At 39.0% G+C, this 24,474-nt stretch overlaps 1 protein-coding gene across 1 annotated transcript in view; it reads right to left on the bottom strand.

Annotated features, from left to right (window-relative positions):
- The window catches only part of LOC133568280 (ephrin type-B receptor 1-B), a 576,210-nt gene extending 553,148 nt beyond the window's left edge, over positions 1-23,062 (bottom strand). Inside the window, 1 exon segment of the mRNA XM_061920097.1 lies at positions 22,761-23,062. Within this exon segment, the coding sequence (XP_061776081.1) occupies positions 22,761-22,821 (61 nt within the window). The 5' untranslated portion in view covers positions 22,822-23,062.
- Positions 23,063-24,474: the final 1,412 nt, after the last annotated feature.

Below are 24,474 nucleotides of genomic sequence, written 5' to 3'. Positions count from 1 at the left end.
AGATAACTGCAGTAACCTACCACAAAGCTAAAGACATACACTATTTGATTTCCTATTATGCAGCTCATTGTTTTTTGACAGTTATTGAAATGTCTTGTGTGACATCATGCACAAAAGGGCACTTTATTTGTTTTAAACTATTGTAGTGGCGTTCTGTACAAAAGGTGCGCTTTAATTTAGTGTTGTTTTGATATGTCATCTTGGTGACATCATGCACAAAAGTGCACTAATAGCTTGTTTTAAAATGTCTCTGACAATCTTGCACTTTCTGTTTTGAAATGACATGATGGTTTGTGCCACTGCTTAATAACTGTTTAATAAATACAGTTTTGGTCAATTGACTTAGCTGTGATTTCCCTCTCTGCATGAAAGTTTAAAATTAGCATAGATTAATGTAGTATGAAAAATAATGTTTTAATGTAGACACATAGAATCATCATACTGCTGTGACTATATGTATCATGTGTTAATTCAAGGCTAAGGCAAAATATTGAGATATATATCGAGTATCGTGACATGGCCTAAAAATATTGAGATATTAAAATAGGCCATATCGCCCAGCCCTGAGCTCTATAGACAAAAGCTTTCTTTTGTCAGCTCAGTGCGAGAAAAAGGGACAGTGAGCAACAGCTGATGGTTGGATTTCAGTGCATAAGAGTTCGTACTTCTCTGTGAAATCAATGTACAAATGTAATTGGGCAATAGTCCCATAAGTGCCTTGTACAAACCCTGTTTCCATATATTGGGAAATTGTGTTGGATGTAAATATAAACAGAATACAATTATTTGCAAATCATTTTTAACCCAAATTCAGTTTAATATGCTACAAAGACAAGACATTTGATGTTCAAACTCATGAACTTTATTTATTTTTTTTGCAAATAATAATTTACTTAGATTTTCATTGCTGCAACACGTGTCAAAGTAGTTGGGAAAGGGCATGTTCACCACTGTGTTACATCACCTTTTCTTTTAACAACACTCAATAAACGTTTGGGAAATGAAGAAACTAATTGTTGAAGCTTGGAGCTTCAGTCGTTCAACAGTCGGGGGTCTCCGGCGTTGTATTTTCCGCTTCATAATGCGCCACACATTTTCGATGCATGTACCTTTCAGCATTAATGGTACATTCACAGATGTGTAAGCTACCCATGCCTTGGGCACTAATACACCCCCAAACCATCACAGATGCTTTGCGCCGATAACAGTAAGGATGGTTCGCTTCCCCTTTGGTCCGGATGACACGATGTCGAATAATTCTAAAAACAATTTGAAATGTGGATTTGTCAGACAACAGAACACATTTCCAGTTTGCATCAGTCCATCTTAGATGATCTTGGGCCCAGAGAAGCCGACGGCGTTTCTGGATGTTGTTGATAAATGGCTTTCGCTTTGCATAGTAGAGCTTTAACTTGCACTTACAGATGTAGCGACGAACTGTATTTAGTGACAGTGGTTTTCTGAAGTGTTCCTGAGCCCATGTGGTGATATCTTTGAAAGATTGATGTCGGTTTTTGATAAAGTGCCTTCTGAGGGATCGAAGGTCATGGTCAATCAATGTTGGTTTCCGGCCATGCCGCTTACGTGGAGTGATTTCTCCAGATTCTCTGAACCTTTTGATGATATTATGGACCGTAGATGTTGAAATCCCTAAATTTCTTGCAATTGCACTTTGAGAAACGTTGTTCTTAAACTGTTTGACTATTTGCTCATGCAGTTGTGGACAAAGGGGTGTACCTCGCCCCATCCTTTCTCGTGAAAGACTAAGCATTTTTTGGGAACCTGTTTTTACACCCAATCATGGCTCCACCTGTTCCCAATTAGCCTGCACACTTGTGGGATGTTCCAAATAAGTGTTTGATGAGCATTCCTCAACTTTATCAGTATTGATTGCACTTTTCCCAACTTCTTTGTCACGTGTTGCTGGCATCAAATTCTAAAGTTAATGATTATTTGCAAAAAAAGAGCATATTCAACTGAATATGGGTTGAAAATAATATGCAAATCATTGTATTCGGTTTATATTTACATCTAACACAATTTCCCAACTCATATGGAAACGAGGTTTGTAGATAAAAGTGTGCCCATGACAGTCTCCTAATGGACAGAGAAGGCCATCCCACCTGAGAATACAAGTCACAGTGGTGTCTACAGTTTGTGATCAACCTCAAAGAGGCATGGTCAATACATTCCGACATCTGAAGACAGGAATGAGTAGCATTCCATGTATGTTACCAAGTGAGTCAGAGTTTTTACTTCGGTCACTCACACAGCAGTGAACTGGATAGACACATTCACAAAAAAGTGTCTCAAAGGTTTACGGCGGCAACAATTAATCGATTAGAAAAAAAAAAGTATATAATGGTGCAAAACCCGATTAATAGTCATCGAATAAACATTGAGGCTTTGATTAGTGCGATCATGTAACTGCAAGAGGCTGAGGTTTTTTACCACCGTCCAACATTTCCGGCATTTGAGTGACAGACATGTTGCCCAATCAGAATTGTTTAGCCTCGTGTTTCTATGTCTCTTGCTTTAAACAAGAAGAAAGATGTCTCACTCTGTGCATCGCTCTCAGCGTGTTTATTTAACAGTACACAAAACCCAAAACCAGTGAAGGTGTCACATTATGTAAATGGAAAATAAAAACAGAATACAATGATTTGCAAATCCTTTTTTAACTTATATTCAATTGAATAGACAGCAAAGAAAATATATTTAATGTTCCAATTGAGAAACTTGTTTTTATTTTTGCAATTAATTATGAACGTAGAATTTAAAGGCAGCAACACATTGCAAAAAAGTTGTCAAAGGGGCATTTTTACCACTGTTTTACATGGCCTTTTCTTTTAACAACACTCGTTTAGGAACTGAGGAGACACATTTTTGAAGTGTCCCATTCTTGCTTGATGTACAGCTTAAGTTGTTCAACCGTCCAGGGTCTCCGTTGTGGTATTTTACGCTTCATGATGTGCCTCAAATTTTCAATTGGAGACAGGTCTGGACTACAAGCAGACCAATCTAGTACCCAGACTATTTTACTATGAAGCCACGCTGTTGTAACAGGTGGCTTGGCATTGTTTTGCTGAAATAAGCAGGGGTATCCATGATAACGTTGCATTGATGGCAACATATATTGCTCCAAAACCTGTATGTCCATTTTAGCATAATGGTGCCTTCACAGATGTGTAAGTTACCCATGCCTTGGGCACAAATACACCCCCAGGTGAGCCCTCTTTTCAGTCTTTCACAATCTCTGTCTTGCTGGGCGGGGATCGAGACTGCCAGCTTCACACACACAGGAAGCACAGACAGACATCTTCCCCACTCGCCAATCGCCGGTGAAAATTTTCGCAAAGGCAAAAAAATGTGATTCCAGAGCCAAATGTCCCGTTGTGGGAATAGTTCCGCCCCAAATCGAATGGGCAATATACAGCAAGTCCATCAACAATCAATCAGTGAATATCCTTTATTTTAACCAGGTAAAAACTCATTGAGATTAAAATCTCTTTTCCAAGACTGAGCTGGCCAAGAGGGCAGAAAAACAAAGTTAAGGAAATACATTTAAGGACAGCAAAAACAGCAACAATTTACAAATGAATGATATAAAAACATGTGATAGGTCAAAACAATGTACAAACCCTGTTTCCATATGAGTTGGGAAATTGTGTTAGATGTAAATATAAACAGAATACAATGATTTGCAAATCCTTTTTTAACCCATATTCAATTGAATGCAATACAAAGACAAGATATTTGATTTTCAAACTCATAAAATGTATTTTTTTTGCAAATAATAATAACTTAGAATTTCCTGGCTGCAACACGTGCTACAGTAGTTGGGAAAGGGAATGAATGTTCACCACTGTTGTTTTAACAACACTCAATAAACGTTTGGGAACCAAGGAAACTAATTGTTGAAGCTTTGAAAGTGGAATTCTTTCTCATTCTTGTTTTATGTAGAGCTTTAGTCGTTCAACGGTCCAGGGTCTCTGCTGTCGTATTTTACGCTTCATAATGCACCACACATTTTCGATGGGAGACAGGTCTGGACTGCAGGAAGGTCCAGGAAAGTACCCACACTCTTTTACTACGAAACCACGCTGTTGTAACACGTCTTGCTGAAATAAGCTGTGGCGTCCATGATAACGTTGCTTGGATGACAACACACGTTGCTCCAAAACCTGTATGGACCTTTCTGCATTAATGGTGCCTTAAAAGATGTGTAAGTTACCCATGTCATGGGCACTAATACACCCCCATACCATCCCAGATGCTGACTTTTGAACTTTGCACCTATAACAATCCAGATGGTTATTTTCCTCTTTGTTCCGGAAGACACCACGTCCACAGTTTCCAAATATAATTTAAAATGTGGACTCTTTAGACCACAGAACACTTTTCCACTTTGCATCAGTCCATCTTAGATGATCTCGGGCCCAGCGAAGCCAGTGGCAATCCTTGGTGTTGTTTATAAATGGGGTTTGCTTTGCATATCAGAGTTTTAACTTGCACTTGCAGATGTAGCAACCAACTGTAGTTCCTGACAGTGATTTTACGAAGTGTTCCTGAGCCCATGTGGAGATATCCTTTACACACCGCTGTCAGTTTTTGATGCAGTACCGCTTGAGGGATCAAAGGTCCGTAATACCATCGCTTATATGTAGTGATTTCTCCAGATTCTCTGAACCTTTCGATGATTTTACGGACCGTAGATGGTAAAATCCCTAAATTCTTTGCAATAGCTCGTTGAGAAATGTTATTCTAAAACTGTTTGATAATTTGTTTACAAATTGGTGACCGTCGCCCCATCCTTGTTTGTAAATTACTTAGCATTTCATGGAAACTGCTTTTATACCCAATCATGGCACCCACCTTTTCCCAATTAGCCTGCACACCTGTGGGATGTTCCAAATAAGTGTTTGATGAGAATATCTAAACTTTATCAGTATTTATTGCCACCTTTCCCAACTTCTTTGTCACGTGTTGCTTGCATCAAATTCTAATGTTAATGATTATTTGCAACAGCAAAAAAATGTTTATCAGTTTGAACATCAAATATGTTGTCTTTGTAGCATATTCAACTGAATATGGGTTGAAAATTATTTGGAAATCATTGTATTCCATTTATATTTACATCTAACACAATTTCCAAACTCATATGAAAACGGGGTTTGTATAAAATTGACGAACAAACGAGAATGTTGTGATCACGTGATGGCAATAAACAAAATGACAACGTTTGACCTCCTTTTTCCAACTAGGGAAAAAAATCAAATTTAAGATGTTGAATATGTATTTACGTCAAACTTTTGCTTACAGAAATAAGTCAATTTTTTTCAATAAACATAGTCATTTACCTTCCAACGACAGTAAAATGATAAACATGTCTACAGTAATGGGAAATAAAAGTTAATATCCTTTTAGTTTTTTGCATTATTATTACACATTACATTACATTATAAACACTGTATAGTTTTTTTATGGGTTATTTATTCAGTTTAAAGGGGAACTGCACATTTTTTAGAATGTTGCCTATCCTTCACAATTCTTATGTCAGACAAAAAGTCATTTTGTAACGCTTCATGCTAATACTTGCCAGGCCACCTCATTTTAAGCGTACGGGGCGCATTCATTTCAAGAACGCATCGGAATGTTTGCTTATTTTTTCTTCATCACTAAGTATTACTCATTGCAGATTTTATGAGAGCTAACAAACAATAAAACGTCACTTGCTGTACAATGTCTGCTGTCATTGGGATGCCAACTGACAGAATCGTGTTGCCTTCCCATTGAGATGAAAAATGATTGGTAATGTTCGCCAAGAAGAGGGGGGTGGAACCAAGCGCCTTTATGTGTTGTTTGGGTATAATTTGCCTGTCAATGTGTACCAACTTTTTGGACTCCATCCTCGTCCTTCTACTATCCAGGTGAGATGCATGATTTATGATTACAATTCGATACAAGTTGATACGATTCGATGTAGATGTAAGCTTTGCACGGAAAATACTAAATTAAATGTATCATGTCAGAACAATGTCATGTGTTTATTTTTTAAATAGACACATACAAAACACGTGGTTCCTGTGTTAATTATTAGCAAATAATAGAACTGTAAACGTCAAAGCATTGCTATCCATAAAATCAAAAGAAAAGAAAATGTGTGAGTTAAAAAATGCAATTTATAATTAGAATTGTGAATTATTGTTATTCGGTTGATTAGTTGTGTTTTCCTTGGTTGTTAAATGTTAGCGTATCAAATTTGACCAAGAGACTGAAGGGTTGTGATATTTGCAAATGAAACACATTTATTGACTGGGGCTCATTGACATTAACAATAGGTTTGTTTTAATTTGAAGCATGACAGTGAGGAAACATTTCAACCAAGGTGGAAATGGCCACAACTTTGCACAATGGGTGTGCCTCTATTCTCAGCTCTGAATGGAGTTTATTGCCATTGCACTTGAAAGTACAACATGTGTTTTCAGTACAAGCTGTCTATAAGCAGCACCGCTTGTACGTTAATGTTACGCGCTTCCATGTCTCCAAGCATCCCAAAAAAATTGCTAAATTTGTCACTAGTCGTTTTTAAGAAAGAAGACCACTAAGAGTCGGAAAGATATTGAATTTAGCGAGAAAGTCGCCAAGATGTCAACACTGCGCTGAAATGAGTGTAAAAAAATGATGCAAAGACCCGCCTTAGGTTGCTTCTGATTGGTTTACACAGCGTGGTGCCTTCCGTGGGTTGGCTGGATTTAGGTACAAGAGTGTATGGATATGTCCGTGATGAGTTCTTTCGGTAAGTCAATCAGAAATACTGTCTGTCAGGGTGCTTTGTTGTTGTCAGTCTCAAACGACAACTGTACTCTCGTATTACATCGTCAGAGAAATCTTGCAACATGAGGGCGGTCATATTTTTGTAAGAGATCTACAATAAACCAATCCTTGATTTTCCAACCAAACATCAACCGATCCATATTACATATTGATCGATCCAGAGGCTCGCCAAACGATGTATTCATATCTCTAAAGTTAAAATCGGTCATCAGTTTGTACTGAATATTTTTTACACCCCTAATATATATATTTTTCATTGATAATGTAAATTTATTAGAAAAAAGAATCAAGGTCATTGCAAGCAAACTATTTTCAAGAATAAACGCATTGAGGCTATCAGTGTATCATCTGATTACTTGATTAATAGAACAAAGTCAACAAACTAATCAATCGATTACTCAATTTCTAAAATAATCAATGGCTACAGCGCTGCAAAGGTTGGGCAAACTTTTATTAGTAGATTGCACAGTACAGTACATATTCCGTCGAATTGACCACTAAATGGTAACACCCGAATGAGTTTTTCAACTTGTTTAAATCGGGGTCCACCTTAATCAATTCATGAGTTGAGATTATGGATTATGGTGATCAATAAAGCCGAGTCATCAAACAACTGTCCAGGAGCAACAAATAGGAAGTCTTATTCTATTGCAACCTACTGGTGAAAACTTCATTTTAAAGAGAACATTTTTAAGATAGGTTTGTCTTTTAAATTATCCAAAAACAGGTCTTGGAGAAAAAGTCTAATATTTGAGTCAATACGGAAGGAGAAAAACAGAGACATGAACAAAGGACAGCAATGAAGGACAAGCAGCATAATGTGCTCTTTCTTCTTCTGAGTGTGGCAAATGACGCCTTTTTTTGTATTTGTCCAGTTCAATTCCCGTATTCTCTGGACCAAAGTCTAAGGACTGCATTGTGTCTCTCGTCCCTGAAACAAGTACACTATAGTATGGATCGCTTGTTTTTGCAAGCGACACGACTTTTGACAAGAACAACGCCAGAAATGTCAAAAGAAAAATCAACCTGACAGCCGCAGATTTTTCTACGAACCACAATGTGTGCAGGTTTACATCAGATCAATTATTTTGTACCCTTCACAACTTTTGTGAGCTCAATAAATATTGCAAAGACTAACCACCTGAACCGAAATTTATTTCTAGGTAGAAACGTGCTCTTGAGTACAAAACGTGGTGCAGATCCTGTTATCATGCTGCTCACTGAAACATTTCAGCGAGCCATGCAGAGATGAGGAACACACACAAACGCACACATACCAGCCCCCAACTCGCATCCACCATCTGGCCTTCCCAAGGCTCAGATGTCTCATGGGTAAAGGGAGCCGCAAGGGGTACTGTGTGTTTGGAACCAGGACTGTGAGCGAGTGCACCTCGTTCTGCGGAAAAATGTGAAAAAGATATTGTGATGAAATGAACCTCCGTGCACACCATTAGTCCCAACTCCGCCTCCCTCATGCGAGCGCTGCACTTTTCGCACAACAGCCGCCGCATTTACAGCGCGGCAGGTACACCGGGTCGACGCTCGCCGGGCTTGGTCACAGTCCGCACGGGCGCGCCTGCACGCCGATGGTCTTTTCACTGTTTGCAAAATAAAAGCCTCCATTATGGACTAAGGCCATGTGTGCTGCCCCAGCTCACCGTAATAGCTTTAGCACACTAAACGACCATTACACAAAGTTTTTTTTATTTAGCAGAAATATCAGTTTGGTAAAATATTGACATGTATTTTGTGTCACTGCTCACTGATTGGTTAAGATCGACATTTACACCATCGGTGAATTTCTATACCAACAAGATAACACTTTTTCATTCCCGGTTACTTTTTCTTTCCAGGACTTGAGGAAAACTACCCTTGGGCTACTGGAAGAGGGTAAGTTTAAATTGTCAGATTTGGTCATTTTCTTTATGGATGCCTGAATGATTGGCAGCAAAAAGAATTAAATATTGGCATGATCCAAACCAGTTTTGCTGGACGCCTAAAAATTGCAGTTTTATGTTGCTTTTTCTGCTTTTTAGCGCCCTTTTAGTTGACATATACACATTGTAATATTTGCTAAGCATGGAGGTGGGTAGTAATGTGTTATTGAGTAAATGTAAGTTTTTTGAGAAATTGTAATTAAAATAGTTTTAAGGCAATTTATGTTTTACTTTTACTTAAGTATTTTTCTGAAGAAGTAACGCTACTTTGTTTTGCATGCCTTTGTCTCCAGCAGGTCAGACTACTGTAATGGTCCTCTCACTGGGCTCTCTAAACAAGTTGTAAAGCAGCTGCAGTACATCCAAAATGCTGCTGCTCGAGTCCTGACAAGAACGAGGATATATGTCCATATTAATTCTAGTGCTTAGGTCACTGCTCCGGCTTTTTAGACTTTAAAATAATTCTGCAAGTCTTTCCATGGTCTTGAACCAAAGAACTAACCCTGTTTCCATATGAATTGGGAAATTGTGTTCGATGTAAATATAAACGGAATACAATGATTTGCAAATCCTTTTCAACCCATATTCAATTGAATGCACTACAAAGAGAACATATTTGATGTTCAAACTGATAAACGTTTTTTTTTTTGCAAATAATCATTAACTTTAGAATTTGATGCCAGCAACACGTGACAAAGAAGTTGGGAAAGGTGGCAATAAATACTGATAATGTTGAGGAATGCTCATCAAACACTTATTTGGAACATCCCACAGGTGTGCAGGCTAATTTATACCCATGATTGGGTAAAAAAACAGCTTCCCAAAAAAATGCTCTGTCTTTCACAAGAAAGGATGAGGTGAGGTACACCCCCTTTGTCTACAACTGCGTGAGCAAAGAGTCAAACAGTTTAAGAACAACATTTCTCAAAGTAGAATTGCAAGAAATTTAGGGATTTCAACATCTACGGTCCATAATATCATCAAAAAGTTCAGAGAATCTGGAGAAATCACTCCACGTAAGCGGCATGGCCGGAAACCAACATTGAATGACCGTGACCTTCGATCTCTCAGAAGGCACTGTATCAAAAACCGAAATCAATCTCTAAAGTATATCACCACATGGGCTCAGGAACACTTCAGAAAACCACTGTCACTAAATACAGTTTTTCGCTACATCTGTAAGTGAAAGTTAAAGCTCTATTATGCAAAGCGAAAGCCATTTATCAACAACATCCAGAAACGCTGCCGGCTTCTCTGGGCCCGAGATCATCTAAGATGGACTGATGCAAAGTGGAAAAGTGTTCTGTGGTCCGACGAGTCCACATTTCAAATAGTTTTTGGAAATATTTGACATTGTGTCATCCAGACCAAAAGGGAAGCGAACCATCCAGACTGTTATAGACGCAAAGTTCAAAAGCCAGCATTTTTGATTGTATGGGGGTGCATTAGTGCTCAAGGCATGGGTAACATACACATCTATGAAGGCACTATTAATGCTGAAAGGTACATACAGGTTTTGGAACAACATATGCTGCCAACTAAGTTCCGTCTTTTTCATGGACGCCCCTGCTTATTTCAGCAAGACAATGCCAAGCCACATTTAGCACGTGTTACAACAGCGTGGCTTTGTAAAAAAAAGAGTGCGGGTACTTTCCTGGCCCGCCTGCAGTCCAGACCTGTCACTCATGGAAAATGTGTGGCGCATTATGAAGCGTAAAATACAATAGCGGAGACCCCGGACTGTTGAACGACTGAAGCTCTACATAAAACAAGCATGGGAAATAATTCCACTTTCAAAGCTTCAACAATTAGTTTCCTCAGTTACCAAACATCTGAGTATTGTTAAAAGAAAAGGTAATGTAACAGTGGTGAACATGCCCTTTCCCAACTACTTTGGCACGTGTTGCAGCCATTAAATTCTAAGTTAATTATTATTTGCAAAAAAAAAAAATAAGTTTATGAGTTTGAACATCAAATATCTTGTCTTTGTAGTGCATTCAATTGAATATGGGTTGAAAATGATTTGCAAGTCATTGTATTCTGTTTATTTATTTTTTTTACCTCTAACACAATTTCCCAACTCATATGGAAACGGGGTTTGTACGTGTCTGACATGTTAGAACCATATGAACCATCTCGAGCTTTGAGAACCTCAGAAAGTGGTCTTCTATTGGTGCCCAGAGTCAGGACCGACCATAGTGATGCTGCGTGTCAGTTTTATGCTCCAGATGATGCAAGCCTGTTCAAATTCAGTGCTGTAAAACACTTATTTAAATGTGCATATCAACTGAACTTCATATTTGACATAAACTCATTAAAAACAAAGTGAAATATGTCAAGCTTGTATTTGTTATATTTTAATAATCATGGTTTAAAGTTTTTAAAAACCCAACATTTGCTGAAATTTTTAATCCAACTTTTTCATTCGCCGTAAACCATAATCATCTGAAGATGTCTTGAAATACTTTATCTCTGGTTGCATGTCACATATTCATTAAAAAAATGTAATTGCTGGGACCTTTACATGATATTCTAATCTGTTGAATTTCACAAGTACATTTGTTTGTCACACCATACATGTTGTTTATTTGCAATATTTTCTTTTGCACTCTTGATAAGCCATGGTATAGCACGATAATCAAAGCAGCAACCTAAAAGACTTATGTTCTCTAATCATACCGAGCGTATTTTAGCTCGAAGCGTTCACATGAGCGTAATCATGTCAATGCACTGAAACTCCAAGACCTCCCGGCTAGTCGAGCTACAATCCACACCCCCTTCCACCACTAGAGCATCCCCAAGCCCTGCAGTTCCAGGCCGGTAAAAATGACTGAGTTGATTTAAGCATAATTGGTTTAAAGGCAAATAGAAACAAGCAGTGGGGAATGATGGTTGTGTGTGGCTCGAAACATGTGGCTATGTGAGTGCATCCACCAGTACTGACGAGGTGAAATGTAATGGTTCCTCAGTGTTCCTGCTATGCTTTGTCAGACCAGTTTAGATCATAGTAAGGCAATACCAACATCACGAAGCATCCAACCGACATCTCTCATAGGCGTCAGCATATCACATGGTACATGGTACATGGGTTCTATACGGCAGCGTTTTACATCATCACAGCCACCGTTTGGTGGAGTGCATTTTTTAAACACTACAAAACGTACCAGAAAAATTGTCATATTTTTAATTGCAGGTGTTTATTGACCTATCATTGTGCGGCTGCTGTGGAAGGGCACTATTGATATCATAATTCTACTTTAAAATCATTAAAGGCCTACTGAAACCCACTACTACGCACCACGCAGTCTGATATATATATATCAATGATGAAATATTAACATTGCAACACATGCCAATACGGCCTTTTTAGTTTACTAAATTGTAATTTTAAATTTCCCGGGAGTTTCTTCCTGAAAACGTTGCGTAATGATGACGTGTACGCATGACATCACGGGGTGTTAAGAAATATGAGCGCTGCACACACACGCAGCTAAAAGTCGTCTGCTTTAATCGCATAATTACAAAGTATTTTGGAGATCTGTGTTGCTGAATCTTTTGCGATTTGTTCAATTAATATTGGAGAAGTCAAAGTAGAAAGATGAAGTTGGGGAGCTTTTGCCTTTAGCCACACAAACACACGGTGATTCCTTGTTTAAAATTCCCGGAAGTAAAACTTTACTATGGATCCCGACCGAATGTCAACCAGCAGGTTTCGGTGAGAAAATTGTGGTAAAAAGTTGCTTCTTACCGGAGATCAGCTGAGCTTGTGCCGTCCATAAAGCTGCCGTCGACTTCCCTGAGACATTGGCATCAAGACACCCGTGGACACACACCTCCGACTATCAGGTAATGTTAAACTCACTAAAACACTAGCAACACAATAGAAAGATAAGGGATTTCCCAGAAGTATCCTAGTAAATTTGTCTAAAAACATCTGAATCCGTCCCAATGCAATCGTGTTTTTTTTTTTTTTCTAGTCCGTCGCTATCAATATCCTCAAACACGAATCTTTCATCCTCGCTCAAATTAATGGGGAAATGGTCGTTTTCCGAATAGCTTTTTTTGTTGGAGGCTCCCATTAAAAACAATGTGAATATGTGAGGAGCTATCAACATGTGACGTCATCGTCTGCGACTTCCGGTAAAGGCAGGGCTTTTCTGTTAGCCAACAAAAGTTGCGAACTTTATCGTGGATGTTCTCTACTAAATTCTTTCAGCAAAAATATGGCAATATCGAGGAAATGATCAAGTATGACACATAGAATGGACCTGCTATCAAAGTTTGAATAAGAAAATCTCATTTCAGTAGGCCTTTAACTTTGGGACCAAAACAGTTGTTCAAATTTGATATAAAAAAATACTGAAACCATTCCACCACTTTTAGTTTTAAAAGATAAAAACTAAACAATATTCATTTTGAATCATATTGTCAAAGAACCTGAAAACGAAATGACACCAAAATCATAATGATTTTCAGCACTTGGCTGCCCCCTAAGGATGTAATTGTAAGGAGGACATTTCACATTACTGTCATTTTGACCAAAATGATCATGGATATCACAGAGGTTGATTGATTGGTATCAAACCATCGTCACAAAAAAGTATGCCGATTAATAGCTTTTAACAAACACAAATTCTTTTTGGCTGACTAGCGGCGAGCAGCTAATTATGGATCTCCATACACAGAGTGGAGCAGTTTCCCTAGACCAGGGATGTCAAAGTAGTTTTCATTGAGGGCTACATGGCAGTTATGGCTGCCATCAGAGGGCTGCTTGTATCAGTGAATAATGAATGAAATAGCCTCTGGATTTCAATATTAATTATTTTATTATTTTACATAGACTGTCCATTTTACAGTAAAAACTTTACATTTAAAAAATGTTACTGTCAAATAGAGGTTGTTTTGGGTGTCTTTTACAACATTTTACGGTAAATGGAGAAACTGTACTACTAGGACGGCGTGGCGCAGTGGGAGAATGGCCCTGCGCAACCCGAGGGTCCCTGGTTCAATCTCCACCTAGTACCAACCTCGTCACGTCCGTTGTGTCCTGAGCAGGACACTTCACCCTTGCTCCTGATGGGTGCTGGTTAGCGCCTTGCATGGCAGCTCCCTCAATCAGTGTGTGAATGTGTGTGTGAATGTGTAAATGTGGAAGTAGTGTCAAAGCGCTTTGAGTACCTTGAAGGTAGAAAAGCGCTATACAAGTACAACCCATTTATTATTTATTTATCACTGTTTTTTGGGGTGTTTTAGGGAAAAAAGCTGGCAGCTTAGATGCCAGAATTTTACTACTGAATTGACATTGGTTTTTACATCACATAGTTCATGGAAAAACGGTACACATTATTTTTTTTATTCTGGCAACTTACCCGCTAGATGTTCTACCGTAAAAACAAATGTACTACCTTTCCATTTACAGTAATACACCTTTAAAAACAACAAGCACAGATTTTACAGTCGAAATCTGGCAGCTCAGTCAACAGAATGTATTGTCATTTTTATTCATTTGATGGGTGGTTTGCTGTAAAGTTAAGTATTTTTATTTATTTTTACTTAGACAAAATATTTGGAAAGTATGATAATATACTGTAAAATGTGTTGCAATAATGGATACTATTACAGTTTAAAAGTGTCACGGTGCAAGCGCATGACTCTGCGTACTCCTTAAGGAGTCCCGCGGAGTGCGCCTCGGGATACGCCCACAGGCGCTCATCTCCTGCACAAGTCACTCCGGCGGCAGCAAGCAGCTGCTTTCTATCAGCACTCGGCGCACCTAGCGCTAATGAGAGGTCCTGCCTTCATAAGCCTGCTCAACCTATCCAGCGCCAGAACGTAATCATATGTAATCATCGTGCTTTGTGCAATTTCCCTCTCTATCGCTCTGTGTCCTCCACCGTCGTGTTTTAATTGGTCTTGTGTCTTCCTTGTTGTCTTTTCTGTAGTCTGCCTTCGTTCCTTGTTACGAGCTGTCCGTCTCATCTTCCCCCGCGTTCTTTCTGCTTCCCTGACTGTCTCTTGGATCTCAACCTCCTGCATGGACACAAATCTTTGATGCCTCACTATAGCCCCCCGACTTCTTGCTTCTCATGGATATATGAGCCTGCCCTGCTCTTTTTGGACTTGCCCCTCGTTCAACATTACGGTAACACTCAACAGCTAATCTCCACACATAGTCTTACACACACACACTGTTGGGTTTTGTCACACTCCAGTTCCCTTGGTTTATTTTATTATATATATATATATATATATATATATATATATATATATATATATATATATATAAATATAAATATGGCGTGGCGCGGTGGAAGAGTGACCGTGCGCAACCCGAAGGGTCCCTGGTTCAATCCCCACCTAGTACCAACCTTGTCACATCCGTTGTGTCCTGAGCAAGACACTTCACCCTTGCTCCTGATGGGTGCTGGTTAGCGCCTTGCATGGCAGCTCCCTCCATCAGTGTGTGAATGTGTGTGTGAATGGGTAAATGTGGAAGTAGAGTCAAAGTGCTTTGAGTACCTTAAGGGTAGAAAAGCATATCATTTATATATATGTTGTCTGTCTATCTGTGTTGGCCCTGCCATGAGGTGGCGACTTGTCCAGGGTGTACCCCGCCTTCCGCCCGATTGTAGCTGAGATAGGCGCCAGCGCCCCCCACGACCCCAAAAGGGAATAAGCGGTAGAAAATGGATGGATATATATATAAATATATATATATATATATATATATATATACACACACACACCAGTGTATATGTGTGTGTGTGTGTGTGTGTGTGTGTGTGTGTGTGTGTGTGTGTGTGTGTCAACTGAGGACAAGGCTAAAAATGTGAGAAAGAGAGAAAGCTAGGAGCAGGCATGCTAATAGCTAAGCTAGCAATACATAAATGCTTAGTAGACTTTAACAAGTCATCAAACAACTCCAATTAAACTGTTAAAAACTATGATGTCACTGATTACAAAATAATGCCTTAAAACAAAAACAGGGCTTGAAAAGGAGATTGACTTGTATTAAGTCTTATATTTGAGTCAATCAACCTGACACATTAAATGCCAGGTTGGCATTTCATTTTGATGCTTTTGCTGAAGATTGTGAAAAAGACGGAGGGGAAAAAGCAACAGATTTTAAAACCCATCTCTGGAACAAACTATTTTCAATTAGTGACTGAAACAAGCAAGTCATTTTTGTCCTTGTTACCACAGTTACCACCAGGGGAGGCCACCCACCCGCCTATCTGTGTTTCTTCAACACAGCCTAAAACATCTTCTGCACAGCCTCCACTAATCTTAACATCAAATTGACAACATTTGTATAACTGTATGCAGAGGGGAAGAGCAAACATTAACAGAAACCACAGTTCATTCCTAAAAACTGTAAAATATAAGATACCTAAGAGAAAGCAGCTGTTCTTAACCTTTGTGACCCCAACTTTTCCACTACAGAGGGAGCTGGGACCCACTCAAATATTAACACTGTAAATGTAATATTACTCTTAATTTTAATTGTCAATAGTCCAACAATTATATCTAACCTACTTACAGTTTACCAGGATGATATGAAAGCATTTGTTATTCAACAAAATGTTATCAAGGTTTAGGTCAGGCCGATTACAAAAATAAATACAGTACTAATGAAATATACTGCAAAAGAAAGGACTTATAAAAACTGATGAAAAATAAATGTACATTTAGTTAAGCAGTGCTAAAATGAAAAAAACAACAACAATTGAATTAATGAGAACATGTATGTTTCTTAACTAAATTGTCAATACAATTTAAGTGTAAATAAAAATACAGTTTCACTACTTCAGTCTTAATTTTTCCGCCTAACTAAATTGTCAATACAATTTAAGTGTAAATGAAAATACAGCTTCACTACTTTAGTCCTAATTTTTGCGTGTACAAACCCCGTTTCCATATAAGTTGGGAAATTGTGTTAGATGTAAATATAAACACAATACAATGATTTGCAAATCATTTTCAACACATATTCAGTTGAATGTGCTACAAAGACAACATATTTGATGTTCAAACTGATAAACATTTTTTTTTCCAAATAATCATTAACTTTAGAATTTGATGCCAGCAAAACGTGAAAAAGAAGTTGGGAAAGGTGGCAATAAATACTGATAAAGTTGAGAAATTCTCATCAAATAATTTGGAACATCCCACAGGTGTGCAGGCTAATTGGGAACAGGTGGGTGCCATGATTGGGTATAAAAGCAGCTTCCATGAAATGCTAAGTAATTCACAAACAAGGATGAGGCAAGGTTTACCAATTTGTAAACAAATTGTCAAACAGTTTGAGAACAACATTTCTCAACGAGCTATTGCAAGGAATTTAGGGATTTTACCATCTACGGTCCGTAAAATCATCAAAAGGTTCAGAGAATCTGGAGAAATCACTGCACGTAAGCGATGATATTACTGACCTTTGAGCCCTCAGGCGGTACTGCATTAAAAACAGACATCATTGTGTAAAGGATATCACCACATCGGCTCAGTAACACTTCAGAAAACCACTGTCAGTAACTACAGTTGGTTGCTACATCTCTAAGTGAAAGTTAAAACTCTGCTATAAAAAAGCAAAACCCTTTTATCAACAACACCAAGGAACGCCGCTGGCTTCACTGGGCCCAAGCTCATCTAAGATGGACTGATGCAAAGTGGAAAAGTGTTCTGTGGTCTGACGAGTCCACATTTCAAATTATATTTGGAAACTGTGGACGTGGTGTCTTCCGGAACAAAGAGGAAAATAACCATCCGGATTGTTATAGGCGCAAAGTTCTAAAGCCAGCATCTATGATGGTATGGGGGTGTATTTGTGCCCAAGGCATGGGTAACTTACACATCTGTGAAGGCCCCGTTCATTCTGAATGATCCATACAGGTTTTGGAGCAACATATGTTGTCATTCAAGCAACGTTATCATGGACGCCCCTGCTTATTTCAGCAAGACAATGCCAAGCCACGTGTTACAACAGCATGGTTTCGTAGTAAAATAGTGCGAGTACTTTCCTGGCCCGCCTGCAGTCCAGACCTGTCTCCCATCGAAAAAGTGTGGCGCATTATGACGCGTAAAATACGACAGCGGAGACCCTGGACTGATGGAACGACTGAAGCTCTACATAAAACAAGAATGGGAAAGAATACCACTTTCAAAGCTTCAACAATTAGTTTCCTCAGTTCCCAAACGTTTATTGAGTGTTGTTAAAAGAAAAGGTGATGTAACACAGTGGTGAACATGCCCTTTCCCAACTACTTTGGCACGTGTTGCAGCCATGAAATTCTAAGTTAATTATTTTTTGCAAAAAAAAATTACGTTTATGAGTTTGAACATCAAATATCTCGTCTTTGTAGTGTATTCAATTGAATATGGGTTGAAAAGGATTTGCAAGTCATTGTATTCCGTTTACATTTACATCTAACACAATTTCCCAACTCATATGGAAACAGGGTTTGTAACTAAATTGTCAATGCAATTTAAGTGTAAACGAAAATGCAACTTCACTAATTTAGTCCTATTTTTTTCGCTTAACTAAATTGTCAATACAATTTTAGTGTAAATGAAAATACAGATTCACTGCTTTAGTTCTAATGTTTGTGTTTCACTAAATTGTCAATACAATTCAAGTGTAAATGAAAATACCGTTTCACTACTTCAGTCCTAATTTTTCCACCTAACTAAATTGTCAATACAATTTAAGCGTAAATGAAAACACGGCTTCACTCCTTTAGTCCTAATTTTTGCGCTCAACTATATTGTCAATACAATTTAAGTGTAAATGAAAATGCAGCTTCCCTGCTTTAGTCCTATTTTTTTTGCAAATGTCTGAATAAATCATAGTGTAGTTGTGTATTACCCTTTGCATTCAAATTTTTCTGTTTGATACATTTTTGTTGTTTTGCTTGATTGTAAAATATACACAACTATGTTAGTAAAATACGTTAATTTGTTGTTAATATTCAGTCTTTTATTGTTCATAGTTAATCTTTTGAATCCCACTTTTTTTATTTTTATGTACATTTCGGGGGTCCCATTCAGTAAAAAACTGTAAAATTCCATTATGTTTTTTTTGAGGTGGTATGTCATAACTTTTGTAGAATTCCATTGGACATTATGGCTGCAATGAGGTGGCGACTTGTCCAGGGTGTACACCGCCTCCTGCCCGAAACGCAACTGAGATACGTTCCAGCGACCCCCCGCGACCCCGAAAGGGACAAGCGGTAAAAAATGGATGGATGGATTATGACTTTTGGTATTAGTGTTCCTGGAAAAAAAAGGGACCCAAACACACATATCGTACAGCATATTCCATCTATCCATTTTCTACCGCTTGTCCCTTTTTGGGGTCGTGGTGGGTGCTGGAGCCTATCTCAGCTGCATTCGGGCGGAAGGCGGGGTACACCCTAGACAAGTCGCCAACTCATCGCAGGGCCAACACAGACAGACAGACAACATTCACACTCACATTCACACACTAGGTACCATTTAGTGTTTTTACAGCTAAATGTGTACATGTAATTTATACAAACATACACATTGGCCCCTCCCCGGACACTTTTTTTCTGTCAATGTGGCCCCCCGAGTCAAAATACTTTCCCATCTCTGGTTTATGGAGAAAACCCTGAAAACAGCAGAGCCCTCCTGTCAAATACAGGATCTTCAACTAGCTTTTTTTTTTTTTTTTGTATAAAAGTAGTTCCATAAAACACTGCAAAAAAAAAACAACAACACAAAGACTGATGCCAAGTGGAAAGATCTAAAGCAGTGGTTCTTAACCTGGGTTCGATCGAACCCTAGGGGTTCGGTTAGTCGGCCTCAGGGGTTCGACAGAGCCTCCGTCCAAACCTGACTAAATAACAAGTTCAATGTTTTATTATTATAATCAAATGACAGCTATCATTTCCTAATATAGGTGTTTTGGCACACTTACAATGATACAAAAAAATGAAACATTGTTTTTCATGAGCTCTGTACAAGGTGGGGTTGGAAATAAATTGTACCCCTTTCAGATATCTCATTTAGGTCCTACTAAAACAGTGATTCTCAAACTTTTTTAGTGATGTACCCCCTGTGAACATTTTTTTTGATTCAAGTACCCCCTAAACAGAGCAAAGCATTTTTGGTTGAAAAAAAGAGATAAAGAAGTAAAATACAGCACTATGTCATCAGTTTTTGATTTATTAAATCGTATAAAATCGTACATCACTAAAAAAGGTTGAGAACCATTGTTTTAGTGGGACCTAAATGAGATATCTGAAAGGGGTGCAATTTATTTCCAACCCCACTTTGTACAGAGCCCATGAAAAACAATGTTTCATTTTTTTGTATCATTGTAAGTGTGCCAAAACACCTATATTAGGAAATGATTGCTGTCATTTGATTATAATAATAAAACATTGAACTTGTTATTTAGTCAGGTTTGGACGGAGGCTCCGTCGAACCCCTGAGGCCGACTAACCGAACCCCTAAGGCAGTGGTTCTCAACCTTTTTTCAGTGATGTACCTTCTGTGAACATTTTTTTAATTCAAGTACCCCCTAATCAGAGCAAAGCATTTTTGGTTGAAAAACAGGGATTAAAAAGTAAAATACAGCACTATGTCATAAGTTTCTGATTTATTAAATTGTATAACAGTGCAAAATATTGTTCATTTCTAGTGGTCTTTCTTGAACTATTTAAAAAAAAAGATATAAAAATAACTAAAAACTTGTTGAAAAATAAACAAGTGATTCAATTATAAATAAAGATTTCTACACATAGAAGTGATCATCAATTTAAAGTGCCCTCTTTGGGGATTGTAATAGAGATCCATCTGGATTCATGAACTTAATTCTAAAAATGTCTACACAAAAAAAGAAATCTTTGACATCAATATTTATGGAACACGTCCACAAAAAAACCAGCTGTCAACACTGAATATTGCATTGTCCTTGGGCAGGACACTTCACCCTTGCCCCCGGTGCAGCTCACACTGGTGAATGAATGATGAATGAATGATTGGTGGTGGTCGGAGGGGCCGTAGGCGCAAACTGGCAGCCACGCTTCCGTCATTCTACCCCAGGGCAGCTGTGGCTACAGATGTAGCTTACCACCACCAGGTGTGAATGAATGATGGGTTCCCACTTCTCTGTGAGCGCTTTGAGTATCCAACAATAGAAAAGCGCGATATAAATCTAATCCATTATTATTATATTTTGTTAAAGTATTATTCAATAAATTTATACATAGAGGATTTTTGAATTGTTTTTGAATATCTAAAAAAATCTCACGTACCACTTGGCATACCTTCAAGTACCCAGAGGGGTACGGGTACCCCCATTTGAGAACCACTGCACTAAAACATTCACATATTGCACAATGAGATGTAAACATGGGATCATGTGTACGTTCCTGTAATTTTCTGTTTGTAAGATACATCTGTATTAGTATTTCTTAAATATAGTAACATCATTAAATTAAGAAAAAACATTTTATTTTTCACTAAAGAAGGGTTCGGTGAATGCGCATATGAAACTGGTGGGGTTTGGTACCTCCAACAAGGTTAAGAAACACTGATCTAAAGGTTGCATTCGTCCTGCCACATTATGAGTATTTGCTGTGTGATACAATCAAAGTTGAACCACAGTGGTCCAGTGTCTGTGACACAGCTCAGTGTCCTCCCAGCGGAAATTAAAAGAAGGAAGATAATAATAATAATAATAATAATAATAATAATAATAATGGATTAGATTTATATCGCGCTTTTCTATTGTTAGATACTCAAAGCGCTCACAGAGAAGTGGGAACCCATCATTCATTCACACCTGGTGGTGGTAAGCTACATCTGTAGCCACAGCTGCCCAGGGGTAGACTGACGGAAGCATGGCTGCCAGTTTGCGCCTACGGCCCCTCCGACCACCACCTATCAGTCATCCATTCATCCATCCATTTTCTACCGCTTATTCCCTCTTGGGGTCGCGGGGGGCGCTGGCGCCTATCTCAGCTACAATCGGGCGCCTTCATTCATCATTTATTCCCCAGTGTGAGCGGCAACGGGGGCAAGGGTGAAGTGTCCTGACCAAGGACACAACGACAGCGCTTTTTTGGATGTCGTTGGTGGGAAGCGAACCTGCAACCCTCAGGTTTCTGGCATGGCCGCGCTACCCACTACGCCAGGGGTAGGGAACCTATGGCTCTGGAGCCAGATGTGGGTCTTTTTATTTCTGCATCTGGCTCTCAGATAAATACTAGCTGACATTGCTTAACACGATAAGTAATGAATAATTCCGTTGGTAATCAGTGTTACAAATAACGTTCAGAATATAAAACATTCGCATGCATCTTAATCCATCCATCTGTTTTCTTCCGCACCTGTTCATTAATGGTAAGAAGTATTTTACTTATTATTGGTTAACTTCAGAATAACAATGTTATTAAAAAGAATAAGACTTATGTTACTCTAAAAATGTTGGTCTTACTTAAAAATGCACACATTTCGTTGTATTCAGTGTTAAAAAAATACTATATGGCTCTCACGGAAATACATTTTAAAATATTGGGCTTTCAAAAAGGTTCCCGACCCCTGCACTACGCCATGCCGCCAATAACAACTATATAAGAGCTGGTGAGATTATTAGGATTAAAAATAACAATAAAAAGAAAATATGGAGCCTTGATGGGGGTTTTCCACCACTAATAGTCATCATTGTCCCCGACATCCCACTGGGTGTGAGTTTTCCTTGCCCTTATGTGGGCGCTACCGAGGATGTCGTTGTGGTTTGTGCAGCCCTTTGAGACACTAGTGATTTAGAGCTATATAAATAATCATTGATTGATTAATTGATAATATTAGAATGGATATGATGGTGCAACCTCAGCAGTGTTTTGTCACCAAAATGACAGACTCAAGCACATAAAAAGTGAAGGGAACAACAACTTTAAAGAGAAGCGAGGGTGAGAAATTGGGATGAGGTTAGGATGTCACAAGTGTCACTTTGTTTACCTTCCATCCCTGAACAAGTGATGAGCAGCACGCCGAGCAGGGCAAACAAATCCACTATCATGGCAGAAGGTGGTCTCCCAGGGTCTCCCAGGCTGCTTCCCCAAACTGCCCAACACGCCTGAAAGGTGCGTGACACACAACAGCAAAAAAAATCCCCTTTGCTTGTCAAGGAGCAGCAGAAAAGCCGGTGTTGTGGGAGTCACATTTCAAGTGGTAGTAAAGAAAAGTGTGACACAGGAGCGAAGTGGAGGCGCAACAGAGGCGTAAAAGAGCCGTTTGTGTGTGTGAGTGCGCGTGAGGGAAGTAATTTGGGGGGGGGGGGCGGTAAAGCGCCGGCTTGGAGACCCGGCATTGCCTGCTCAAAGCGCCGCTGTAAGCGTGGTAGCCAATCAGGGGCCGCAACCGGAAACCGTTGACCAATAGGCAGCAAGGTCCCGCCTACTCGTCCCAATCAAAGCATAAAATTTCCTGGACTGAGGAGGAGGCGGTGCCGTGCAAGTGAAAGGAAGTAGCGGCCCCAAATGGACACTTTTGGTACTGCAGTCCAGGTAAACACTAAAACCTGTTTTTTCAAGGCCTACGAAATGAGATTTTCTTATTTAAACGGGGATGGCAGGTCCATTCTATGTGTCATACTTGATCATTTTGCGATATTGCCACATTTTTGCTGAAAGGATTTAGTAGAGAACATCCCTGATAAAGTTTGCAACTATTGGTGCTGACCAAAAAGCCCTGCCTTTACCGGAAGTCGCAGACGATGACGTCACAAGTGTGGGGGATCCTCTCATATTCACATTGATTTTAATGGGAGCCTCCAACAAAAAGTGCTATTCGGACTGAGAAAACGACAATTTCCCCATTAATTTGAGCGAGGATGAAAGATTTGTGTTTGAGGATATTGAAGAAGACGGACTAGAAAAAAAAAATGCGATTGCATTGGGACGGATTCAGATGTTTTAGACACATTTACTAGGATAATTCTGGGAAATCCCTTATCTTTCTATTGTGTTGCTAGTGTTTTAGTGAATTTAATAGTACCTGATAGTCGGAGGTGTGTGTCCACGGGTGTCTTGACGCCAATGTCTCAGCGAAGTCGACGGCAGCTTTATGGACGGGGCTGATCTCCGGTAAGAAGCGACTTTTTACCACAATTTTCTCACCGAAACCTGCTGGTTGACATTTGGTCGTTATCCATGTTCGCTTGACCGCTGTGATCCATAGTAAAGTTTCACCTCCAGAAATTTTAAACAAGGAATCACCGTGTGTTTGTGTGGCTAAAGGCTAAAGCTTCCTAAGTCCATCTTTCTACTTTGACTTCTCCAATATTAATTAAACAAATTGCAAAAGATTCAGCAACACAGATCTCCAAAATACTGTGTAATTATGCGGTTAAAGCAGACAACTTTTAGCTGTGTGTGTGCGCAGCGCTAATATTTCCTTACAGTCCGTGACGTCACGCGTACACGTCATCATTACGCGACGTTTTCAAGAAAAAACTCCCGGGGAATTTAAAATTGCATTTTAGTAAACTAAAAAGGCCGTATTGGCATGTGTTGCAGAGTTTCTTGTTGAAAATGTCGCAGAATGATGACGAGTGCGCGTGACGTCCCAAGTTGCAGGGAAAATATTAGCGCAGTACCATTTGCGGCTAAAACTCGTCTCTTTTCTTCGCGCAATTAAACAGTATTCTGGACATCTGTGTTGCTGACTCTTC

This window comes from Nerophis ophidion, linkage group LG14 (genome assembly GCF_033978795.1).
Source record: "Nerophis ophidion isolate RoL-2023_Sa linkage group LG14, RoL_Noph_v1.0, whole genome shotgun sequence".
Lineage (NCBI taxonomy): Eukaryota > Metazoa > Chordata > Actinopteri > Syngnathiformes > Syngnathidae > Nerophis > Nerophis ophidion.
Note: the sequence above shows the minus strand (reverse complement) of the source record. Positions and strands in the feature narration are given on the sequence as shown.